Source organism: Triticum urartu, chromosome 6A (genome assembly GCF_056163025.1).
Source record: "Triticum urartu cultivar PI428250 chromosome 6A, HENAU_Tu73, whole genome shotgun sequence".
Lineage (NCBI taxonomy): Eukaryota > Viridiplantae > Streptophyta > Magnoliopsida > Poales > Poaceae > Triticum > Triticum urartu.
Genome location: NC_141878.1, coordinates 534,981,180 through 534,991,583, shown reverse-complemented (window position 1 = coordinate 534,991,583; position 10,404 = coordinate 534,981,180). Strand labels below are relative to the sequence as shown.

At 51.7% G+C, this 10,404-nt stretch overlaps 2 protein-coding genes across 3 annotated transcripts; one reads left to right on the top strand and one right to left on the bottom strand.

Moving 5' to 3' along the window:
* Positions 1-2,239: 2,239 nt before the first annotated feature.
* On the top strand, positions 2,240-7,868 carry LOC125527991 (uncharacterized). Of its 2 annotated transcripts, XM_048692504.2 has the most exons (7): positions 2,478-2,618; positions 2,711-3,064; positions 3,180-3,303; positions 5,105-5,225; positions 6,721-6,754; positions 7,093-7,357; positions 7,513-7,868. In XM_048692504.2, the coding sequence occupies exons 2-7, from the start codon at positions 2,783-2,785 to the stop codon at positions 7,620-7,622; spliced, it is 936 nt and encodes a 311-aa protein (XP_048548461.2). In that variant the 5' UTR covers positions 2,478-2,618; positions 2,711-2,782; the 3' UTR covers positions 7,623-7,868. The 2 variants fall into 2 exon arrangements, with proteins under 2 accessions (XP_087384776.1, XP_048548461.2); XM_087528650.1 differs by lacking the exons at positions 2,711-3,064; positions 3,180-3,303 and having other exon boundaries at positions 2,240-2,618.
* Positions 7,869-8,045: 177 nt separating this feature from the next.
* Positions 8,046-9,889, bottom strand: LOC125514723 (7-deoxyloganetin glucosyltransferase). The gene is made up of 2 exons (XM_048680072.2): positions 9,202-9,889; positions 8,046-9,108 (listed from the first exon to the last, which is right to left on the bottom strand). The coding sequence occupies exons 1-2, from the start codon at positions 9,692-9,694 to the stop codon at positions 8,156-8,158; spliced, it is 1,446 nt and encodes a 481-aa protein (XP_048536029.2). The 5' UTR covers positions 9,695-9,889; the 3' UTR covers positions 8,046-8,155.
* Between the last annotated feature and the right edge of the window lie 515 nt (positions 9,890-10,404).

Genomic DNA, 10,404 nt, shown 5'->3' with positions numbered 1-10,404 from the left:
ATGGGCAGCTCCAAACCATTTCGACCGTCAAATCATGTTATCTAGCGGTTCAATCGCATCAATGTTGAGCACCAAACACGTTTAACGCTTTAATTACCCACCACTGCTATTGGTTATAAATACGTTTTGAGTCAACGCTATCCTTTGAAATCTACCATGTAATTAATATCCTACCATTCCCGTGAAAAAGTAATTGATATCTTACCAAATACCAACATGCAACAGATATATCTTACCTAATATAACGTGCAACTAATATCCTACCTAATATAAACGTGCATTGCACGTACATTATTACTAGTGTGTTTAAAATGGACGATGGTAACATGGATCCATGCTTTAGCCATACATGAGTGAACCTTCTCCCAACCGTGACACAACTAATCCCTTCTTTCCTATCATCTTGTGACTCCGCATCCTCTCATTTTTTTCTCTGCATCGCCAGGCTCCTCCCCTCCTCGCCACACCCCCTTCATTTATTAGTTCTCTGGTTTGTATCTCCCATTCGACAAGCTTCCTCCCCCGAACAGATTTTGTTATGGACTAGATGCCACCATCAACTATAGTTGCATGTGACGACGTCAAGTGAACTTGCTAACGCCCCGCCATGCATCTTAATCTCGGTGGGGAACTCATCCATAGTCATTGTTTTCGTTGTTGTCCTCGCCAATCAATTCTTTCCCTCCCTCTTATTATTCATTTCTCCTTATTCTTTGCTATTTCCATGTTCCTCCCTCTTCTTTCTCCTGCTGCCAATCACCTAGTCCCATATGACGATAACGGAGCATTAGGTTGCTAAAAGACTATGGACCGAATGCTCGCTTACCAGATCTTTTTTAATTCATGGAAACGACATGCATTTTGTCATTCACACATACCAGAAGGAATGTTGAGAACACTCATAAAGAAGAACGAGATGGTGTAGCCTCAAAGGGCTACTCCCGACTCCAAGATTCTTGGCGACAAGTTTGTTAAAGGTGGTTTGCCGCTAAAAATTCTTCTTGGGCTTGGATTTTCATATGGACTCTAGATACTTGTTTTAAAATTATGCGGCGAAGTGTTAGAAATGTGTAACACCTAATGTTGAATACAATATTTCCATGCAACTTTATTTTTTTGTAGAACGACCCTTAGGAGGTACTTTGGCCGTCTAGAGCATCTTCAACAGTTGCGGTAATAATTGCTGCATAGGATTTTTTTTTAGTGATGTGGCATAGAATAAGCGAGAAGAGATAGCGAGATTACATATACCGAACCAAGAACCTATGCATAAGCTCTCAGGTGGAACTTCACCGATCCTATTAATCGGATATTTTACCCGCAAACCAACATACAAGCTAGTACAGGAGCAGGAATTTTACATTAGTCTTAGAACAGCCACCGTGGGTCATCATCAAAGGTTGGCCGAGAGGCCAAGGCGAACGCCCCTTGATAATCTGGTAATGGCGTCCACGGCAGCAATGCACCAGCTAGCACAGCGGACGGACGCGCCACTGACGTCGCGCCGATGACTCGCTGCTAATCTCGTCTCGTGGATAATAACGACTAACTAACGACGTACCTTCCTCCCTGCCCTGCCCTGCCAGAGAGAAACGACCACCTCCACGGTCAACGCCTGGAAGAGTCGCCCACGATGCATGGACAACTCCCCCTAGTGATATCCACGACAGCTCGCTCCCGGTTGCTCTTTCCACACAAATTCCCTCCCCAATAAATTATCATATACACACAGCCAAGAAATGACGACCGGTACACGTACGCGTATACGTAACCCCGGGTACATATTCCGTATACATCACCGCGCTTTCATTACTAGTGTTTAATCAGCTAGACCCCCATTAGCGCTAGCGAGGTCGGCGTTGGTTCCTCCTCGGGCTAATCTCGCCGCGGTACCGTCCGACGGCGCTAGCGTGTGGGGCTTTCCGCACGAGGCGAAAACCAAAGTGGCGTGTCCGACGCGGGCAAGCCAGAGGAGAAGCAAGCCCGCAAGCAACCGCAACCGGAGAGGTGGTGCACCTAGCTCGCTCGCTAGCCCGCGCACCACACGCGCGCGCGTAGCAGCAGCAGCAGACGTGCCTGGATCGATGGATCGATCGACCGGCCGAGAGGCGCGCGAGAGGGACAGGTCGGGGCAGCGCGAATCGCCCGCCCAAGTGGGGGAAGGTGGCTGGCTGGCTTGCTACGATGATGATACGACTCCAGCGCCTCTATCTCTCTCTCTATCGAGAAAAAGAATTGGATTTGAACGCACACAATGGAATACAAACAGGAGGGAGGCGTCGAGGGATCTTATTATAGCTACCCATTGGAAACGAGGGCTAGAAAAGGTCATGCAGCTGTCATCCCACCCCGGAGCCCTCTCGTCCAGCGCACGGCCGCCCCCTCCCCCTCTCCTAGTTGTAGACATACAGATATCCTTTCCTCCCCCGTCTCGTCTCTTCCCAGGCAGAGAGAGGAGGGCGAGGCGTGTTATGGAAGCGCATCTTTCCACCCCGAGCGAGAGGAGAGATCAATTAGCGGCGACAGGCGGCGGGAGGTGTCCGTGCAAGGGCGCGAGCCGGAGCCGGATCGGACCAAGCCGTCCCGGCCAAAAGCACTGCTGACCGCGTACCAATCGGGTAAAGTCTCCTTAAGAGTCCAGGGTAGCTCAGCTATCGATAGTTCGTTTCATCCCGGTTTTACTTGGCGACTCCCCTCGAGACCCAAACAGCAAGGCCGGGAGGAGGAGGAGGACTTCGCGTGCGCGGTGCCGCGTGGTTGCGTCCTAGAGCTAGAAGAAGAGATGGCGGCGACGGCGGCGGCATCGTCGTCGTCCCCCGCTGGCGGCGCCTCGTCACCGGCGCAGGCGCCGGGCGGAGGCGGAGGAGGAGGAGGCGGCGGCGGCGGGGTGCCGTACCACCGGTCGCGGTTCGGCGATACGACGCTGACCAAGGTGTTTGTCGGCGGGCTGGCGTGGGAGACGCCGTCCGCGGGGCTGCACGACCACTTCCGGGAGTACGGCGAGATACTCGAGGCGGTCGTCATCACCGATCGCGAAACCGGCCGATCCAAGGGCTACGGATTCGTACGTCCTCCTCCCTCCCCCCTCTCTCCCTCCCTCTCGCCGATACATACGCCATCGCCGGCGATCCGTGCGTCATTCTCATCGGGCGCGTTCCCATCTTCTCTTCTCTCCGCAGGTGACGTTCCGGGACCCGGAGGCGGCGCAGCAGGCGGTGCAGAACCCGAACCCGATGATCGCCGGCCGGCGCGCCAACTGCAACATTGCGTCCATGGGCCCGCCGCGACCGTCGCCGCAGAGAGGTGAGCAACAGTATAACAAAAAAAACACCGAATCAATGCCCTCCTTTTTTCCCCCTCTCCCATCGTTTGCTCGCGCATGTGCATGGCAGTAAATAACCGGGACATGATCAGCGGGGATCGGCCGTACGCAATTAGCAGGATAAGCTTGATTAGGGCTCGCGTCTCTCCTTCTCCTTCTCCTCCTACTTGCGTGTTAGCCAGCGGGTTAGGATAAGAGGATCGTTAATGGCCGGACGGGCGGGCGGGGCCCGGCTCCAGCTGCTCAAAGCTTTAAAAGACTGGGGCGCCAGCCGAGACGGAGCAGGACGACGACTTGGAGCACTTTGGCCTGCATTGGGAGGGGCGGCATGCTCCGGCTGTCAGACATGCACACTCATGCCTCATGGCTGTGCTCTGCTGGGCTGGGTTGGGTCGGGTCGTGCCTCGCCAGCCTGGCCTCTGCATTCAGTTACTGCTATACAGTACTGATTTTGACCACTACGTATCAGTTACCACTCCGGCCTCCACAAGTATATATAGCTCTTCTTCTTCAGTTGAAGATTTGACTATGATTGATTTTCAGTTTTCAGTCTTGTGCCTGAAGATATAACTAGAGTTCTCGAGTCAAACATATGCCAATTTCATGGTTAAAGCATGGAAACATTGATATAGAAACCCGTTACAGATTTGATCTTTTTTGGGGAGCATCAACGGTGGTTATGACGGACGGGTCTGAGCTAGCATTTTGCTGTTGCTGCATAAACTGGGAAAGAATTGGCTTCGATTTGAAGCGGCTTCCAGCGGGAATGCGGTGTAAAGCGGGGCGGTGCATGTTAGCTATCGCTGGAGGGAGAATCAGGAACCCGGCCGCTTTGCCTTTCCGGTCAAGACGGCATCGGAAAAGAGTTCCATTGCATATACAACTCTCGTACTTGGCCTTTGACAGGGTTTTAGTCTGGTGGGTGTCATGTCAACGAGCCCAGGGGAATATATATAGATAGATGCTGCATGTTGCTTGGATTGCTTCACCTCGCTGCGTTTGCTTGAATTGGTCTCTCGTGATATTTCATCTGGTGTTACTTTATTGATTCGGGATTTTGCGTGGTGCTTTTCCAAATGATTGGGTGAACGGCGGTGTTCATTGGAGCTTTCTCTTTCTTTTCTTTCATGATAGAATAATTGGGTTTGCATATTATTTGTATTTTTTTAGTATTTTCAAAAATGTATGGTTGGAGTGCAGTACAGCACACGAGTACCAGACTGGCGTAGGTTGTAGTGCAAGCTAGCTAAGAAAAGTCTTGCATTATTTGGCACTGCTCTAATCCGCGCAATGCGCATATAAAGAAACCCCCACAGTTCCTCTGGTATATTATTCTTCCTTTGAGAAGATTCTTGTATTTGAGAATAAGAATATTGGTAAAAATGCAGACAGAGGAACACATCTGGTGTCCTTTTTTCCTTTCATGAAGACTGAAAGGTTTCTGCTAGGCAATCAACTAACCTTTGGAAAGATATATACAAGAGCGTAGGAAATCATCCGTCCGTCCGTCCATCCATCCATGCATGTGTGTCCCGGTGCAACATGGAGTTGTGTAGTAGGGCACATGGCATTTTCCCTCCCGGTGCATAGTCCATCCAACTGTTTTGCAACACCTGGCCGCGTGGCCCCCCCTTGCCGTCCCGTCCTGCCTGCAATACATGCGTGATCTGCTACCTCTTCACAGCACATTTATTTGTTGGTTTGTTTGGGTGCGAGTTGCTTCCTCTGCAGCCCAACAAAATAGTGTGACATGTCTAAATTATTTTGCTCGTGTCTCTGCAGGGAGGGCCCCGCGCGGGCCGGATCAGCAGCACTCGGGCCCGCAGCCATACATGGGCGGCAGGATGCAGCAGCAGATGCCCACCCCGCCTCACGCCATGTTCTACAACCCTTCGCCGTACGGGTGAGTGCCATATCCCCATGTACCACTGCCTACTGTCTACTGTATGTATCATTGTCAGTCCCGCTTTAAAATCGCATTGCACCATCGTACACTACACATGGTGGGATCTGGGTGCGCTGCAAGTTCTGAACCCTCACTTGGGCAGGTGCAATGCCTGTTGGTAATGTCCCAGTTTCGTAGTAATAAGGTAGCACTAGTTGAAAAAAATTCAGACAAAGCATGGTTTGGTAGTGACCTGTGACCGGCCCCATGTCAAGGTGGTTGCATTTCTCGTGATCCAGCAAAAATGCTGATCCTGAGGTAAATTAGTTTGTGTTTGACACGGTGGTGTGATACAATAGACAACTACTCCTAGACAGCTAGACTAGGACTGATCCGTTAGCTGAAGTGAGGAACCAACATAGACGTTGTGGGCTGCATCTTTGTGGTTCAGGGAGATGCCCATCCTGAGGTGAACAGTTTGATCCGATGGCGTAAGTAGACACACCTATACTCCTGGACTACGACCGGTGGTAGTTGCTCTTTAGTGTAGCTGATGGGGCAGTTACCGAACCCGACTGACTAGACGCTGCCGCTGCTCGGAGCGAGCGAGGTCAGGTCAGCACTCAGGTCGGGTTGCTTTCGCGCCGCAGAGCTTTCGGTTTCCGCTGCCGCTTCCTTGACTGGACCGATGGGTTTCCTTCCGGATACCAAGGAAGCACGGCCGGGCCCGCGCGTGCCCGTTTCCCCCGCGCGTTGGGCCCTCGTGGGAGGCCCGTCCATTAATTCGGCCTCGGCGACGACGGCCATTCAACCCCGGTGGGCCCCGCCGTCGTCACCGTCTGCTGACTTCTCTAGTCTAGACCACCATGGGCATGGGGTGTGGCCTTGCCTGCGAACGCTCGCTGCGCACCGTTGGCTTTGCTTTGCTTTGCTGGGAGAGTTTAATGCGTGCCTGCGTCCAGATCTCTGGTGCCACTTGGCTATATTTTTGGTGCAGCGCTGCTGCTGGGTTGCGGTTGACGTACCCCATATGTGAAATTTATTGGAATGGGCAGCGCCTAGTACAGACCGTTGGCGCAGGATTCCTTGACCGGTCCGTCCAGGAACATGTACTACCACTTGAGTTGTTTCTGCAGGAAAAAAAATTGCAAACTGCACCAGGTTTCTGCATTTCTACTCATATATGCATAGCCATCTCGTTTCTCTTTAGTGCAATTTTGTGGAGGCAACCAGCTGTGTTTAGACTCTTGCAAGCAAGCGCTTCCGTTATGAAAACAGGAGTACTAAATGCCAGTACAGTTCTGCAAAAAATGGAAGCAGAGGAAGGAGTGTTCATTTGATATGGTCCTGGTTTTAACTGGACATACTTTAGTGCCTGAGATAAGAAGTTTGAGCTTTACAGCCATGGTTGTCGGTACATATGTCTCTGAGAGACAATGGTGGGCTCGTGCTCGGCTTGATCCCTATCCATCTTCTTAACAAGGCACTGATGAAATTATGTAAACTTTTGCAGGTACTGGTACCCACCTGATTATCAATACCAGCAGGTAAGCACTATATTCATCTCTTTCAAGTTTGTCATTCCTCTTGTTTTACTTCCACCACATGCGACTGCAACTTTGTACATCAGCTCTAATGAACACCAGCAGTACCCAACATAAAAGGAGCAAGTAGCACATTCTAGTGTTCGTGGTCTATAATTAGGATTTTTAAAAACTAGCAATGTTCAGCATTGGATCTTGGATCGGTTCATGGATTCTGTTTCGGATTAGTTTATCACAAGTTACACAGAATGTCTACCAAAATCAGACACTAGCACAATACAGACCCACTAGCTTTCCATTCGAGGAGCTGACTGAAACAATGTCTGAAAACTTATATGCAGGCCTTTTACAATCAAATGCAGCAATACTACTCTCAGCAGTATGGCCAAACATCCCCTTCAACATCACCATACCCATACATGGGGTACATGACAGGTGGCCAGAATCCAAGGGCCGGCTTCTCGCCATTGCAGCAGCAAGCCGCTCGGCCGCCGTTCTTCCAGCAGCCGACCGAGGGTTCTTTCCAGGCAGCGCCTTCGCTCCCTCCTAATTTCAGACTCCAGTTGCCCCCTCGTGCAATCTCAAGGCAGTCTGATGATGTATCCGGTATGTCACTCTCAGTTTTCAGACCACCAAAATAAATAAACATTTTGCTGTTTTCATTCTCATGTCATTCATGTGTTGAATCAACAACTATGTTGCCATATTCTTTGATCAAACTTTGCACCAAACTCATGCCTTTCTGCTGACATATGCTGCAGGTTCACAACCAACTCAGACAGTATCTGAGGCTGAGGCTACAAACACAGATAACCAAGAAGCGTCAGCGCCTGTTGAAAGATCAAATTCAGAGGAAAACACCTCGAACTGACTCGCTGAAGTGAAAACTCCACCAAAATGATTTGATGCCGATCTGGACTGGACTATTAGTGGTTCGCAAAGGAGTACCAGAATACTCGTTTCTTGACTGGAAAAAAATAGCATCCAAATATTTGTTCTTTCATTGTTTCTGATTCTTTTCCTATTTCTGCACTGCATTTCTTTGGTGAACCCATTGTACTGCGAAACTGAACCTCACGCCAGAAAATGGAATTCGCCAGAATAAGTCCCGGACGCATATGCTGCTAGTAGTCGTCTTCTCTATGTCCACGTCTATGAATTTTTTGGGTTTGTTCGTACGACACTCGATTGTTACAGGATAGATAAATGTTCTTCGTAGGACTGGTGAAACTACTTACATCACCGAGAAAACGACATCGTAGATGCATAGTTTGTCTTGCATACTGTCGATATGGACGCACAACGGTTTTAAACAGTGGGAAATGGTTACATCATACTGTTGTTTCCAACCCCATATACCCATCACAGTGATCAGGGGGCTGATTCAACAAGACAACAACGTTTTCAGCTTTGAGGACCATCGGTCCCTCCAAGCAAGAATGCGACGAGGCGGTCGATGCCAAGGGTCGAAGTCCCGCCGTCCTCTGCCGCCGCCGCGGCCTTCTCCTTCCACATCGTCGCCTTCGCTCTCATGTCCTTGCCTCTCTCGCCGTCCGTGGCCTCCAGCACGAGCCTTGCCACCTCCTCCCGCTTGACATCGCTATCGATCTCCAGCCCGATGCCCCACTCGGCGCAGGCGTACCGGCAGTTGGTCGTCTGCTCCGCGAAGAAGGGCCAGCAGACCATCGGCACGCCCGCGCAGATGCTCTCCAGCGTCGAGTTCCACCCGGAGTGCGTCAGGAACAGCCCGGTCGCCGGATGCCCCAGCACCTCTTCCTGCGGGCACCAGCTCAGGAAGATCCCTCGGCCCTTCGTCTCGGCGAGAAATTCCTCCGGCAGCACGGCCTTGTCGCCGGCCACGAGGTCCGGCCTGATGACCCACAGGAACGGCCGCCCGCAGCGCGCCAGGCCCCACGCGAACTCCGCCAGGTGGGCCGGCGACATGACGGTGATGCTGCCGAAGTTGACGTACACGACCGAGCCTGGCTGCTTCTGGGCGTCCAGCCACCGGAGGCAGCTCGCGTCCTCCTTCCAGAGGTTGCCGCCGATCGCGCCCAGCTCCGGCCGCGCCCGCGCCGCGGTCACCGCGAACGCCGGGAGCGGGCCGACCGTGTACACGCGCGGGAAGATGCCGCGGAGCGCGTCCACCACGTCCTGCTCCACCGCGTCGAACGTGTTGAGGATGACGCCCTGCGCGCGGTGCGCGTTCTGCGCCTCGCCGCCGTCGAAGTTGAGCATGACGTCGTCCCGCTCGGTCGTGCGGACGAAGCTGGGGAAGTCTCGCAGCCTTATGCCCGGCATCCCGGCCACCCAGTCGAGCGCCGTGTCGAGGTATCCGTTGGTCAGGTAGCTCTCATCTACGACACATTCAGCACAGTTATAGTACTAATTTGCAGTCAATCACGTAATGCCAGTTCCATGCATGGAGCGCGTAGGGGGTGGTAGTATACCTTTGAGTGGCACGAAGCCTCTCTCGACGAGCTCGAAGAAGTGGAGGTACCCCATGAACCCACACGCGCTGGTGGTCCAGAACACCAACGCCGGGACGCCCCTCTCGCCGGCCACCTCCAGCGCGAAGCTCATCACCCCGTCCGTTACCACGCAGCTCACCGGCGGCCTCCCGTCGCCGTCGATCCTCGCCAGGAGCTCCCTGAAGAGCGCGGCGCCGTGCGTGGCGAAGGACGTGCAGAGCGCGGGGACGTCCTGCGTGACGTCCTCGTTCTCCATCGGCGGCAGGCCGTCCGGGATGGTCTCGAACCGGAAGTCGTCGAGGCCGGCCAGCGAGTCCTCGCCGCGCGACCGGAGCAGGCGCCGGTGGTTGTACTCCGAGTTGACGAAGGTGACGTAGAAGCCCCTCGAGTGCAGCACCTTGGCGAGGTTCAGCAGCGGCGTCACGTGGCCCTGCGCCGGGTACGGGATAAGCACCGCGTGCGGGCGGCTCATGGCTGTTTTCTTTTCTTCGGCTGGTGACGCCGGCGGCTGCAATGTTTATGTGTCGTGCACCAAACGGCCGGGACAAAGAGGGTGATATATAGAGCCGTTCTTGATTGTATACGTCAACATATAAGTAATAACTTGGACCAAATGTAAAATATATTCCGTGAGGAGCATCCGTATGCTGGCATTTTTAAATGCGAACCTGATACGCCCTTCAAACACATTTTATCATTGATTGAATTTTTTTGTTGATAGCTTACTAAGCTGACCACTTGGTCAAACACATTTTGAAAAGCATAATCCCCTCGGAAGATAAAGATATGGTTGTGGTTAATTCAGCATAATGCAATTGCCACCAAGAACTGGTATATCAAGAAAAGGGAAATGTTTTTTAAAAAATTATACGTTAGATAATTTGGTGTGTGAGGTCCGCTCCAAATTTTATGTCATTTAGACATCTGAGTAGCTATCGACAAAAAAAAAACAAATTTGAGGTCTGTAATTATTTTACTGTTCATCTACTATTCTAACCCAATTTGTTTTTTTGCATAGAGCTACTCATATGTCGAAATGACTTTTAATTTGGAGCGTACCGCATGCACCAAATTATCTACCATGCAAAAAAATAGATTTTTTTTAAAATTGATTTTTGATCGGATGCAGATGAGTCTGGACTCAGAAATAGATATCCGTGATGTAGCGGCCTATTATGTGAT

What these genes read in the sequence shown, in the direction of transcription:
- LOC125527991 (XM_048692504.2), top strand. Translation starts at nt 2,783, where the DNA reads ATGGCGGCGACGGCGGCGGCATCGTCGTCGTCCCCCGCTGGCGGCGCC. An exon ending in TACAACCCTTCGCCGTACGG is followed by an intron (nt 5,226 to 6,720) that starts GTGAGTGCCATA and finishes AAACTTTTGCAG; the next exon opens with GTACTGGTACCCACCTGATT. An exon ending in CTGATTATCAATACCAGCAG is followed by an intron (nt 6,755 to 7,092) that starts GTAAGCACTATA and finishes ACTTATATGCAG; the next exon opens with GCCTTTTACAATCAAATGCA.
- LOC125514723 (XM_048680072.2), bottom strand. Translation starts at nt 9,694, where the DNA reads ATGAGCCGCCCGCACGCGGTGCTTATCCCGTACCCGGCGCAGGGCCAC. An exon ending in AGGCTTCGTGCCACTCAAAG is followed by an intron (nt 9,109 to 9,201) that starts GTATACTACCAC and finishes AATGTGTCGTAG; the next exon opens with ATGAGAGCTACCTGACCAAC.